Here is a 12,101-nt window from a genome sequence, read left to right on the forward strand (position 1 = left end):
GAAATGAGCTGAACTGCATAGATGCCAAATAAATAAATAAAATTACCTTTTTGTCTGAATAAACCTTTGCCTGGAAGAAATCCCCTCCGTAGCTTTTTGGAGTTTTGGTAAAGTCCTTGGCAACGATGGTGACGTGGAGCTCCTCCCCCACATAGTAACTGCCCTTGAGGTCATTAATAACGAAGGCTGAGTGGTCCGGACTGGTGCTCGTGTTTGCGGTGGTAATCTGGCGGTCCGGTCCGCCCCAGTGGACCAGCTTCAGCATCCGGTCCCACTCGTCCGCACTGAAGCCTGGGTCCTTTATGGCGGAGGCTGGGGAGACCTTTGGGTTGTTGACCTTTGGTGTTTGGTTAGTGAGTCCATCGGACCTGGGCATGTGCAGCTGCAGGAGGGGCCTGGGAAGAGGCCTGTCACCTTTCCTGTCTCCACAAGTGTATGACCACAGCACCTGAACAGACATAAACAATCAAACAAACAAAGTCATTTCTCTCCCCAACATGCCCTGCATCGTCCTGCAAAACCATGTCTGCTATTCTGCAGCAGAGCAATATCTAGGTGGACACCATCATTTGGTCCTGTGGTTGCACAATTAACAGACTTTTCAATTGAGTTCTTATAAACTACTTACTGAACGACAGTGTCACATATAGATTCTAATGCTTGTGTGGCCACAGTTTTCTTACTGCATTATTTTTAGAGGTATATTTTGTTAGCAACATTATAGTCGATAGCAACCCGGGCCACTCATACCAAAATCAACCAGTGTACAACCCTTGTCATACCCAGGTTGGGAGCTGATAAGCTTAACTTGGAAGGGGTATCTGTGGCTGGGGTATCTGTTAGAGCAGAGTTGTACGACAATGTCTCTCCTAGGGCAGAACAGTCTCTCCTAGGGCAGAATAGTCTCTCCTAGAACAGACCAGTCTCTCTTAGGGCAGAACAGTCTCTCCTTCATACTAATCAGTGCAGTCCTTAAAGGCATCCAAAAGCTGAGCAAGCCAATGGCAGTGTTACGCCCCTCTACACCCCTACTGGCTTTGCAGTGGCAGTGCAACAGTCTTTGGGTGGTGAATGGACGTAATAAGCTTGATTGTCCACACCTGAGGAGGTGTGGATAAAAGCCATGCTGTTTGCCCTCAGAGGGAGCTCGCATTCCCACCATGCGTTTGGTGCTGGTGTTTTGCAGACACCATTTTAGCCACTACTTTTAAGCGATATAGAAATAAATACTTTATTTTCATACAACTCTGTGGTCTGTCTCCAATTTATGTTGTGGCTCAAGAGCCAAGTCATCACAGGCAGTTCGGTGAATGAATGAATGAATGAGCCTGCTGAGTTTTATGTTGTTGATATAAAGTAAACAGACAACTAACTCAGCCAGATGTTGCAGCCATCTTGTGGTAGTTTATTTAACAACAGCGCCTCTAGTGGCTTACACATTATCTGTATTTATACATATCATGACATCGCCTTTATTTTCCTTTTTTTTTTTACATTGTGACAAAATTGTCCATTGAGCTAAACAACTGCTCAAACATGAAAAATGTCCTAGAACTCCTCGATGAATCTTCTTGGCTTTGAGACAATTCGTCCACTTGCTCTTTTAACAGGGAGACTTGAAAGCTCTGTAGGACTAGAATTACTCTTACTAGAGTCACATGTGGATTGTCGGTGTCCTTTAGTGTGTTATTCAGGTCCTTGGACTGCATCAGAAACTTTCTGTTTCTTGTTTCTTTCTGTTTCTTCCATTCTACCGAATTGGTGCAAAGTCAGGTTGGAAATATTTAGAAAATTTGTATGTTTTATTACCGAAACTTTGTCCGTTTGTATATTGAACCATATCTAAAGCACACATTTCTAGTAGAAGAACCGTCAATTTTTATGTTGTATTTTCAGAATGTGTTGGAATGTTTTTCCTCTCCCAAAAATTGTCACTACCGGAACATAGTAATACACTATGGTAAAAGAGTATTATTATTAACCTGTTCAGATTGTGTTTCCTTCCCTTCTCTGAAAGTTTTCACAATGAAATCAATACAAATTAATTTTTTACCCAATTTCAAAGTTCAATTTATACAATTCATCTTACCATTCCATTTTGTCACTACCGAAACTTTACCATATGTTTTGGTAGTGTGACTGTTTCGGTAGTGACAATTCTAGCTAACTTTGAGCATAAATAAATAATTCTAGCAAGTACATGGCTAGCAAACAAATCTTTGAAGAGGTGTACACACAAACAAACATAATACTTTGCATAAAACTCCAAAAAGTTTACTTAATTGAAGAAAAATATGTGTTCGGTAGTGACCATTCTTAAGGTTACACACTGATTTTCAGACTTTGGAACACAGTTATATCAAAAGTATGGGATCTAGCTACTTACCATTCAGCCATGAGGGACAGGGATGCAGTATCACTGCCTGGTTATAAATGCAGGGGTGTGGCTAAAAACCAGGCTCAGCAAATGGACTAAAACTCCTGTGTTTCGGTAGTGACATGAAAACTATGGACATGATTTTTTGAGCATAGTTTTTTTTTTTTTTAAATTAAACCCACAATAAATCTAAATCTTCCAAGTTCTGTTTAAACTTAATCATAAAGATCTTTTAAATTAGAAAAGTTTTATTTACAGAAATTGAAATTTAGATGTCAGGGTTGGGGACAGCTACTTCCCTATAGAAAGTACCCTATAAATGATGATTTTGTATATATTTAGCTTATCCCTATCTCTTTTAATGTCTTGGGTTTAAATAGACCATAACATATTATTAGTAAATATCTATGTCTGAATACTTAATTGTTTTGTAAAAAGTTTTTCTTGTTGTGGGACCACACTTTGCACCAATTCGGTAGAATGGCCCATATACCTGTCCCTCAGGTGTCTGGACGACATATCTTCTTGGCTGGTCAGAAAGTCCAGTTACCTGGGCTGGATTCCATAATCCTTCCTGCCATATTCTGACATTGTTGCCAACCTCACGTTTGTGAAGTGCTCTGGCTCCTTGATCAAAGTATTCCTTCTGCTTCTGTTGTCTTGCTTCGAACAACTGTTGTACTTTACTTGTGACCATTTGGGGTTGCAGCATCTGTGATGTCGTCGGAAGTCTTGTTCTCATACGTCGACCCATCAACAGCTGGGCTGGTGACACTCCGATATCCTCCAGAGGTGAACTCCTCAGACTCAGCAAAGACAGATACGGATCTTTTCCATCAGCTTTTGCTTTTTTAAGCATGAGTTTGACCGTCTGTACTCCTCTTTCTGCCATTCCATTAGACTGCGCATGGTAGGGGCTTGACGTTTGGTGAATGAACTCCCACTCTTTTGCAAAGGCTTGGAAATCACGGGAGCTGAACTGTGGTCAGTTGTCCGAGATAACTGTTTCAGGAATTCCATGTCTGGCGATTTGTGACTTCATATGGGTGATGACTGTTGCACTTCTTGTGTCTGACTTCAACCACTCCACCTCGATGAACTTAGAATAGTAATCAACTAAGAGTAGATACTCCTGCTGGCCAAAGGTGAATAGGTCAACACCTATCTTCTGCCAGGGTCTTTCTGGAACACTGTGTGGTTGTAATGGCTCTTTAGTCTGACGTTTCTGATGTGTCCTGCACACATCACAACTGTTCTGCGATATTTTCTGCCATTCCAGGCCAAAAGAGTACTTATCTTGCTCTCCGCCTGCAGCTTTCAATGCCCAAGTGACTTTCATGGATGCGCTTTACCATTTCTCCTCTCATTGCTGCCGGAGTGATGAGTCGTTCTCCTTTGTACAGAACTCCATTCACAACTGAAATTTCTTCTCTGAAGTTCCAATACGCTCGTATTTCTTGTGCAGCTTGGCTCTTTGTTTCTGGCCATCCATTTAGAACAGTCTCAATGAGTTTAGTCAGTGTCACAGCATTTGTTGTTTCCTTTCTGAATTCCTCTAATTTCTCGTTTGACACGGGTAAATTAGAGATCACCATGTGCACCTGAGCTTCAATTTCTATATCCGGTCAGCTGGTCACTGGTAAGTAAGCTCTGGATAATGCATCAGCAATGTACATCTCCTTTCCTGGCTTGTACTGTACATTCACCTGGTATTTTTGCAGTCTCATTAAAAGTCTCTGTATTCTAGCTGGAGCACTGCTCAGTGGCTTTTTCATTATCACTTCAAGCGTTTTGTGATCTGACGAAAACGTTCTGCTCCGAACAGAATTGCTAACATCTCCTTTTCTATTTGCGCGTAGCGCTGCTCAGTCTCTGTCAATGGACGTGATGCATAAGCTACTGGCTTGAGCTCTTGAAGTAGGACAGCTCCAAGTCCACTTTTTGATGCATCCACTGACAGCGTTACGGGGAGCTTGACATCATAATATCTGAGCACAGGAGCTTCAGTGAGCATCGTTTTCATTGTGTTGAATGCCTGCTGATGTTCAGCTTTCCACTGCCATTCAACATCGTCTCTGGTTAATCCCCGCAATGGCTCAGTATGCTTGGACATGTTTGGAATGAATTTTGCGAGATATGTGACTACGCCCAGAAATCGTTCCACATCTTTCTTGCATTCTGGTGTCGGCATTTTCCGAACAGCCTCAATCTTGCTCTGATCTGGTTTCAAACCGTCTTTTGATAAGATATGACCCAGATATTTGATTTCCTCTAGGCCCACCTTGCATTTTTCTTTATTCAGCTTAAAATTCTTGGCTTATGCCATCTCCAGCACTTGTCTCAATCTGCAGACATGCAGCTCTTTTGTCTCACCCCAGATCAAGAGGTCATCTATGTATGTCTCAACACCTTTGTGAAGGACCGGACGGTCACCGCACGTTCTTTTAGGGATGTGGCGACTGGAATTGGTGGTGTAGGGGAAATACAGTGCAGGAGATGGTCGTTTGATATAAAAAATATATATATATATATTTATTTACAGGGGGGACTGTCAACCCCAACACAGTGCACACAACATAAACACATGTAAATCAAACAGATAACAGATACCGGCCGTACTCACCCGGGACCGAAGTAACCTGGCACCCTAGGCACCTGCTTGGCCGATTAGGCCCAAATACCGGCACCCTCTCCAGGCCCAAGCCAGGCCCAAACTAGGCCCAGGCACTCAGCCCGAAGCTAAGTACATAACTAGCCGTACCAACCAAACCAAACAAAACAAGCACACAAAAACAGGCACAATATACAAGACACAAAGACAAAGCACAGAGACACCGTGTCCACACAACTAGACACAAAAACACCTTCACCTCACATCAGGGAAGTATTTTTATCTCGATACCTCTTTGTCCGTGCTCTCATGCCTCTTACAAACAGTCTCTCCTTCTCTACACATGAGGCACCCTTTAAATAGGGCACAGCCACTTGGGCTTAATTGTATCCAACATTTGGATCAGGTGAGCCAGGACCCAACCATTATGGGGGGAGGAGTCCAAGAGTCTTAGAGACCTTTCACACGAACGCGTTGGAATGCGTTGATCCGTCAGGGTTGACGGATCTCCATTCACTTTGAATGGGGTGACGTCAACCTTTTGACGAACTGAACGGAGCCACAATTCAGTTCGGCAAAGGATGACGACACCCCATTCAAAGTGAATGGAGATCCGTCAACCCTGACGGATCAACGCATTCCAACGCGTTCGTGTGAATGCTCTGTCAAAGGGCACCATCTCCTTTTGCCACGGTGAGGAGGGGGAGAATTCACCTTCTCACAACCTTCAATTCCTTCAAACAGCTGTCTCACTGTCCTGTGGAACACTTCAGGAGCAGAATTAATTCCAAATGGAAGTCTGAGGAATCTATAACGACCAAAAGGAATGTTGAATGTACAGAGGCGAGTGCTGGCTTTGTCTAGTTTGAGTTGCCAAAACCCTGAGCTTGCATCCAGCACTGTGAAGTATTTGGCTTCTGAGAGTCTGCAAGTTATTTCCTCAACCGGTGGTAGCTGGTAGTGTTCCCTCATTACTGCTGTGTTAAGATCACGTGGATCTAAGCAGATTCTTAGTTTTCCATTAGGCTTTTCAACGATTACAATGGGGTTGACCCACTGAGTGGGCTCTTCGATTTTTACTATCACTTTCAATTTTTCCATTCTGTTCAATTCTGTTTTTAGTTTTTCTCTCAAAGTGACAGGAATTTTCCTAGGTGGGTGCACTTTTGGTGTCTAGCCTTCATCAATTCGAATAGTGTGTTCTCCCTCTAGGCAACCTAGGCCCTCAAACACATCAGCATACTCCTTGAAGATATCCATTTTGTCTCTTTTATTCAGTGCCATTACTCTATTGATGAGCCCCATTTCTTCACATGCCTGAATCCCAAGTATTGGTTTGGCATCTGATTTACAACAATGAATTCCAGAGTGAATGCTTTCTTTTTGTATTTCACACTCCAGTTACACTTTCCTTTCACTGGTATTTTGTCTCCAGTGTACGTTGAAAGTTTCACATTTGTTGGTCTTAGTATGTCCTTTTTCCCTATTCTTTGCAGTAGTTTGTAGGGAATTACATTGGCTTGTGCACCAGTATCGAGTTAATTCGAATTTAACCTGTTTGTGATCCAATTTTACACCAACGAACAGACTTGCTTGTTGATCTGTGTCGTCATCATCTACTGAGTACACTGTCTTCGACCTACACACCTTGGCAAAGTGGTTCCTTTTCTCGCAGTTCTTACATTGTTTGCCATAAGCAGGGCATTTTCGTGATACATGCTCAGTTCCACATCTTGTGCAATAAAACGTGCTACTCTTGTCTTGCATGCTTGCTATGCTTGCGTTTTATTTCGGTGTTCTTTATTGCGTGTCTGCTTTTGTCTCACTGCATCTATGTCCTTGCTGTAAAAATGTGTTACTGTGTTGGTATGAGTCAAGGATCACACCGGCTGTATGCGACTGTATTTAATCCAGACAACTGCTAACTGAGAGTGATGCAGAGATAGCGAGGGAACATGAACTTGACCACCAAGCATCCTGATTGGCTAATACAAATACAGTACGGTGGCTCATGACAAACAATTGCTTAATCATTTAACCAAATGATCTACATCCTTTCTTTTTAGTTTATAGCACCATCAAACAGAACAGTACTGGCAAACATTAACATAAACATAGTAATGAAATTACACAAAGTACAAATACAAAATTAAATGTCTTTTCTTTTCTTTCACATGTATTTGGGATTTGGTCTGCAGATGCGACCTGAACGTGTGGTGTATTGTGTGTCGTGATTTTCAATGGGTGGGTGTACTGTGGGCTCGGGCTGGGGAGAGAATGGGTGTTGTGGTTGCGCAGTGTTTGGTGTTGGCACTTGTGTTGGAGAGGACCGTCCACTGTAGGGGGGCTGGTGTCCTCAGGGTCTGGGTCACCAAAGAGCTGTGGTGGTGGCGGCTCTGCGACAGGAAGGATGTGGCGGCGATTTCTCCTGTAGGTTTTACCATCCGCTTGGACTATGTAGGAGCGTGGCTCCCTGCTCATCTCCTTCACAGTTCCAAGTTTGTCGTAGCCTTTCAATGTCTGCATGCGGATCACTTGTCCCTCTGTCAGCGGCTGTAGTGGGTAACTCGACTTGTCGTAGTGGCGCTTTAGGGCGAGCCGTTTGTTGAGGAGTTGGGCAGTTACCTGCTTGATATTCCTTGTGGTCAGCTCCAGTAGTTTGGTGCTCACTGGAATGGCAGCACGAGTTTGTCAAGACATAAGGCGCTCGGCAGGAGAGCCTAGTGTTGGGTCGCGGGGAATGTTTCTGAGGTTCAGGAGGCTGAGAAACACATCAGATCCATCCCTGTGCGACTTCTCCATGAGTTGCTTGGCACTGCGGACTGCTCTTTCCGCCAGTCCGTTTGACTGGGGAAACTCAGGGCTGCTCGTGGTGGAGTAAAATCCCATTGTTTAGCAAAATCCTTGAAGTGTTGACTGGTGTATTGTCCAGCATTGTCAGTGATGAGTGTGTGCGGTTTGCCATGCTCTGGAAAGTGTCTTTTCTATTTGGAGATGACAGTTGATGAGGTCAAGTTTAGGAGGAGGTCGATTTCGAACCAGCCGGAATACGAATCCACAAGAACTTGGTAGTGTTTACAATGCCAGTCCAGAATGGACCACGGCAGATCGGGTACAGGGTAGAGTTGGAGGGGCTCTTTCCGCTGATGTGACTTTGTGCTATTGCATACTGCACATGAACGCAGCTCTCCATTGATGTCGTTTGACATTGTAGGCCAAAAGATTACACTCCTAGCGCTACGCTTGGTTGCCTCTATACCTGGGTGGCCTTTGTGCACAATGTCGATGTACTCTTTGTGCAGGGACTGAGGGATGACTGCTTTATGGCCTTTCATGACGATCCCGTCCTCCATCGTCAGTTCGTCTAATGACTGTGGTGAGGGTCTGTAGCACCTCATCTTCTGCTGTGTGTTTCCGGAGTTCCTCCAGGCGGGCTGAGGAGATGTAGCTTACACTCATGACTTCGTAGTCACCATTGTCAACAGGGCTCTGTGGTGCTCGTGAGCTGGGAGCTCTGGAAAGAGTGTACATGTACTTGCCCTTTTTGTAGACCAGGCTGATGTCGTAGCTTTGCAGGCGAAGCAACATTCTCTGGAGACGGGCAGGAGCGACATGAATGGGCTTTTTCATGATGGTCACTAAAGGCTGGTGGTCAGTTTCCACAACTGTGGGCTTTCCGTAGACGTAGTCTTTGAACTTTGTGCAGGCAAACACGACAGCTAGGAGCTCAGTGTCTCGTGTCTGTGAGAGCACGTGACGCAAAGGCTACTGGTCTGCCGTTTTGCAGGCATGCTCAGTGTCACTGGGTCTTTAACATTGTAGTATGCCAGCACTGGTGGGCTGGACATGCATGACTGGAGGCGGTCGAAAGTCTCTTGATGCTGTTGGAACCAGCACCATGCAGTCTCTTTGTGAGTGAGTTTTCTCAGGGGTGCTGCAATGTCGCTGAGATTTTGAATGTATTTGCTGAGGTAATTCACCATTCCTAGGAAACGCTGTAGTGAAGTCACGTCTGTGGGGATTGGCATGCCGTTTATTGCTGTTGTTTTAGACAGGTCTGCTTTAAGGCCTTCACTTGTGAAGATGTGGCCTACGTATGCTACCTGGTCCAAACTAAATTTGCACTTGTCTGGGTTTAACTTGAGATTAACTTCACGTACCCTGTCGAGCACTTTTCTTAAATTGGCGTGGTGTTCAGCCACTCCACGGCCTCCAATGATGATGTCATCGACGATGACTGAGCAGGGGTAACCCGCAAACAATTGTTCCAGCGCTGAAATACCTCGCTTGCAGAATTTATGCCGAAGGGCATCCTCAGGAATCTGTAGCGCCCGAATGGCGTGCTGAATGTGGTCAGCAATGACGATTTCTTGTCAAGACGTATCTGCCAGAAAGAATTATTTGCATCCAAGACAGAAAACACTGTTGCCCCAGACATTTGCGCTGCCACCTCTTTAACGCTGCGCATTGGGTGGTGGGGTCTTTTCAGTGCTGTGTTGAGGTCTTTTGGGTTGATAAATAGTCTGATTTCTTGCTTGTCCTTCTTATGTGCTGCTACCATGGACGACACCCAGTCAGTTGGTTCTGTGACTGGTGTTATGACACCTATGTTTGCATGCGTTCCAGTTCAGCTTTAACTCTTACTTGCATTGCGACAGGGATACGGTGAGCTGGACGGACCATGGGCTGTATGCTGTGATCCAAGGTCATGGAGTATGTGATTGGAAGTTCTCCTAATTCCATGCTGAACAGGTCTTTGAACTGTGGGAATACCTGTGAGCTGAAATCTGTGTTGCTCTCTGACCTGGTGAACGTCAGGACTCATCACAACTCCCGAAACTTTTTCTTTAGACATTCTGGGTCCTTGCGAGATTCAGCTGGGGTAGCGATTCCTCCCTCGGCTCCAGGCGCGCGCACCTCAGCAGCATAGACAAAGGAACGCTTTCTTTCGATGGCCTCTGGTCCAGCAATGTTGAGAAGGATATATGCCTTGGTCTTTGCTGATTTGTCGGAATGTGCAGCGGCAATAAAAATGTCATACTCCCGCTCAAAAATACGCCAATTCTCTGCGATATTCTCATCGAAAGTGAGGGGGTCGGGTCTGCGAAATCCATTCTTTTCGTTAAAAGAATCCTCAACTGCCAATTGCTATGCTAGCACCGTTCGATGCAACAGGTTGTCCAATGATTGTCCAAAAATACTCACTGGCGAGAAGTTCGTATCCGTTTCTGACACCATGTAAAAATGTATTACTGTGTTGGTATGCGTCAAGGATCACACCGGCTGTATGCGACTGTATTTAATCCAGACAACTGGTAACTGAGAGTGATGCAGAGATAGGGAGGGAACATGAACTTGACCACCGAGCATCCTGATTGGCTAATACAAATACAGTACAGTGGCTCATGACAAACAATTGCTTAATCATTTAACCAAATGATCTAAACTTGCTTTCACGTGCAAAGGCTTGCGCATTGTGATCCTCTTCATGCATTTGTTTGATTTGTACTTTTGTAGTTTCTGCCGCGAGGCACAGCCGCGCTGCTTTTTCGAGACAAATGTCTTCTCGTAACAGTCGCTCTCTCAAAGTTTCAGACGTGATACCACCGACAACTCGATCTCTGATAAGGGACTCTTGTAATTGTGCGAATTCACATGACTTTGCCTTTAGTTTTAACTCTGTAAGGTATTGTTTAAATGACATGTCCCCTTACCACACACGTGAAAGATTTATACCTTTCATAAGTTATATTCTTTCTGGGGTTGCAGTATTCTTCACATTTTCCCAGAGTTATCGCCAGTTTAAGCCTATCATCTTCCTTGTCAAACGTGAAGGTATTGTACACTTCCACTGCCTCTTCGCCGGCTATATGAAGAAATAGTGAGGACTGTACCTTAGCTGACTTGCTAGTGCCTCCAGCCGCTGTTAAATACAGCTCAAACCTCTGCCGAAATCTCCTCCAGTTTTCTGACAGGTTCCCGTGCAGTAGATCAAGTCCAGCGGGTGGCTTAAGTCCTTCCATGTTTGCAATACCGATGTTAGTTTTTTTCCTTTTACTTCTGACACCATGTTATGTTGTTGATATAAAGTAAACAGACAACTAACTCAGCCAGATGTTGCAGCCATCTTGTGGTAGTTTATTTAACAACAGCGCCTCTAGTGGCTTACACATTATCTGTATTTATACATATCATGACATTGAGGAGAGTCACGATTAAGACACATACTGGTGATGTTCTGGAAACAGTAACGTTCTCAGTGAATCAGGGAGTAGACAAACAAAGCCATGCCCTTGACTTAGCACACATAACATTGAACAAATATACTCATTATCACCAGCCTCTATCGGTTTGCATCGGTCGCCTTGACTACTGCAGTAATATGTCCAGTAATATGTCCCCTCTTGCTACATAGCTAGAGTAGCAAGTTACAGGTGGAAAGCTATGGAAGAAAGTTGCATCCAGGAGCCTTCATAAGCAAACATGATGTGGCTCTACATTATCCCCGCTTTTTCATTATCCACATGTCTCAAATGTTGTATTATGTAACATAGCTTAACAGGACACATGATGTGTCCAGTAACAACATAAAGAAGGGGTAACATAAGTCCAAACCAACAATATTTATTGACTGATCTTGAAAGTATTGGCTTACAAAAGCAAAATAAGTTATCACATGAAAAACAATTCAGTGTTAGTGCAAGAAGCGAACTGTGAAACACACTGTGAAACCTATGAAAAGTGACAGTGGTATATAGAAATACAGACCGCGTTAGCCACTTTACGACCACGATTTTCTTTCGTTCCAATTCTTGGATGTAGGATTTCCCTCCCTTTGTAGAAACCTGTTGAATGGATACATTTGGTCTAGGAAGTCCTAATTGTTTTGTTGTCAATTTATCTTCATTAGTACGCCGACTAAAAAGGAGTTTCTGTCAAAGAGCGAATCGAGTTGTTGCACTGAACAGATAGATAGATAGATAGATGGATACTTTATTAATCCCGAAGGAAATGTAGGTCATCCAGTAGCTTATACACTTAACTTAACTCACAAACATACATACACAAATCACAGTAGAAAAACAATACACATAGGGAAAAACATGTTCACAG

General features: G+C 43.9%; 1 protein-coding gene across 2 annotated transcripts in view; it reads right to left on the minus strand.

Moving 5' to 3' along the window:
* Positions 1–12,101, minus strand: part of LOC105898173 (NXPE family member 3-like) — a 46,171-nt gene that overhangs the window by 23,157 nt on the left and 10,913 nt on the right. For both annotated transcript variants that reach the window (XM_031583086.2, XM_031583087.2), the window contains exon 3: positions 47–448. In XM_031583086.2, the coding sequence (XP_031438946.1) occupies positions 47–448 (402 nt within the window). The remainder of the gene's footprint in view (positions 1–46; positions 449–12,101) is intronic.

Source organism: Clupea harengus, chromosome 16, assembly GCF_900700415.2.
Source record: "Clupea harengus chromosome 16, Ch_v2.0.2, whole genome shotgun sequence".
NCBI classification, from domain to species: Eukaryota; Metazoa; Chordata; class Actinopteri; order Clupeiformes; family Clupeidae; genus Clupea; species Clupea harengus.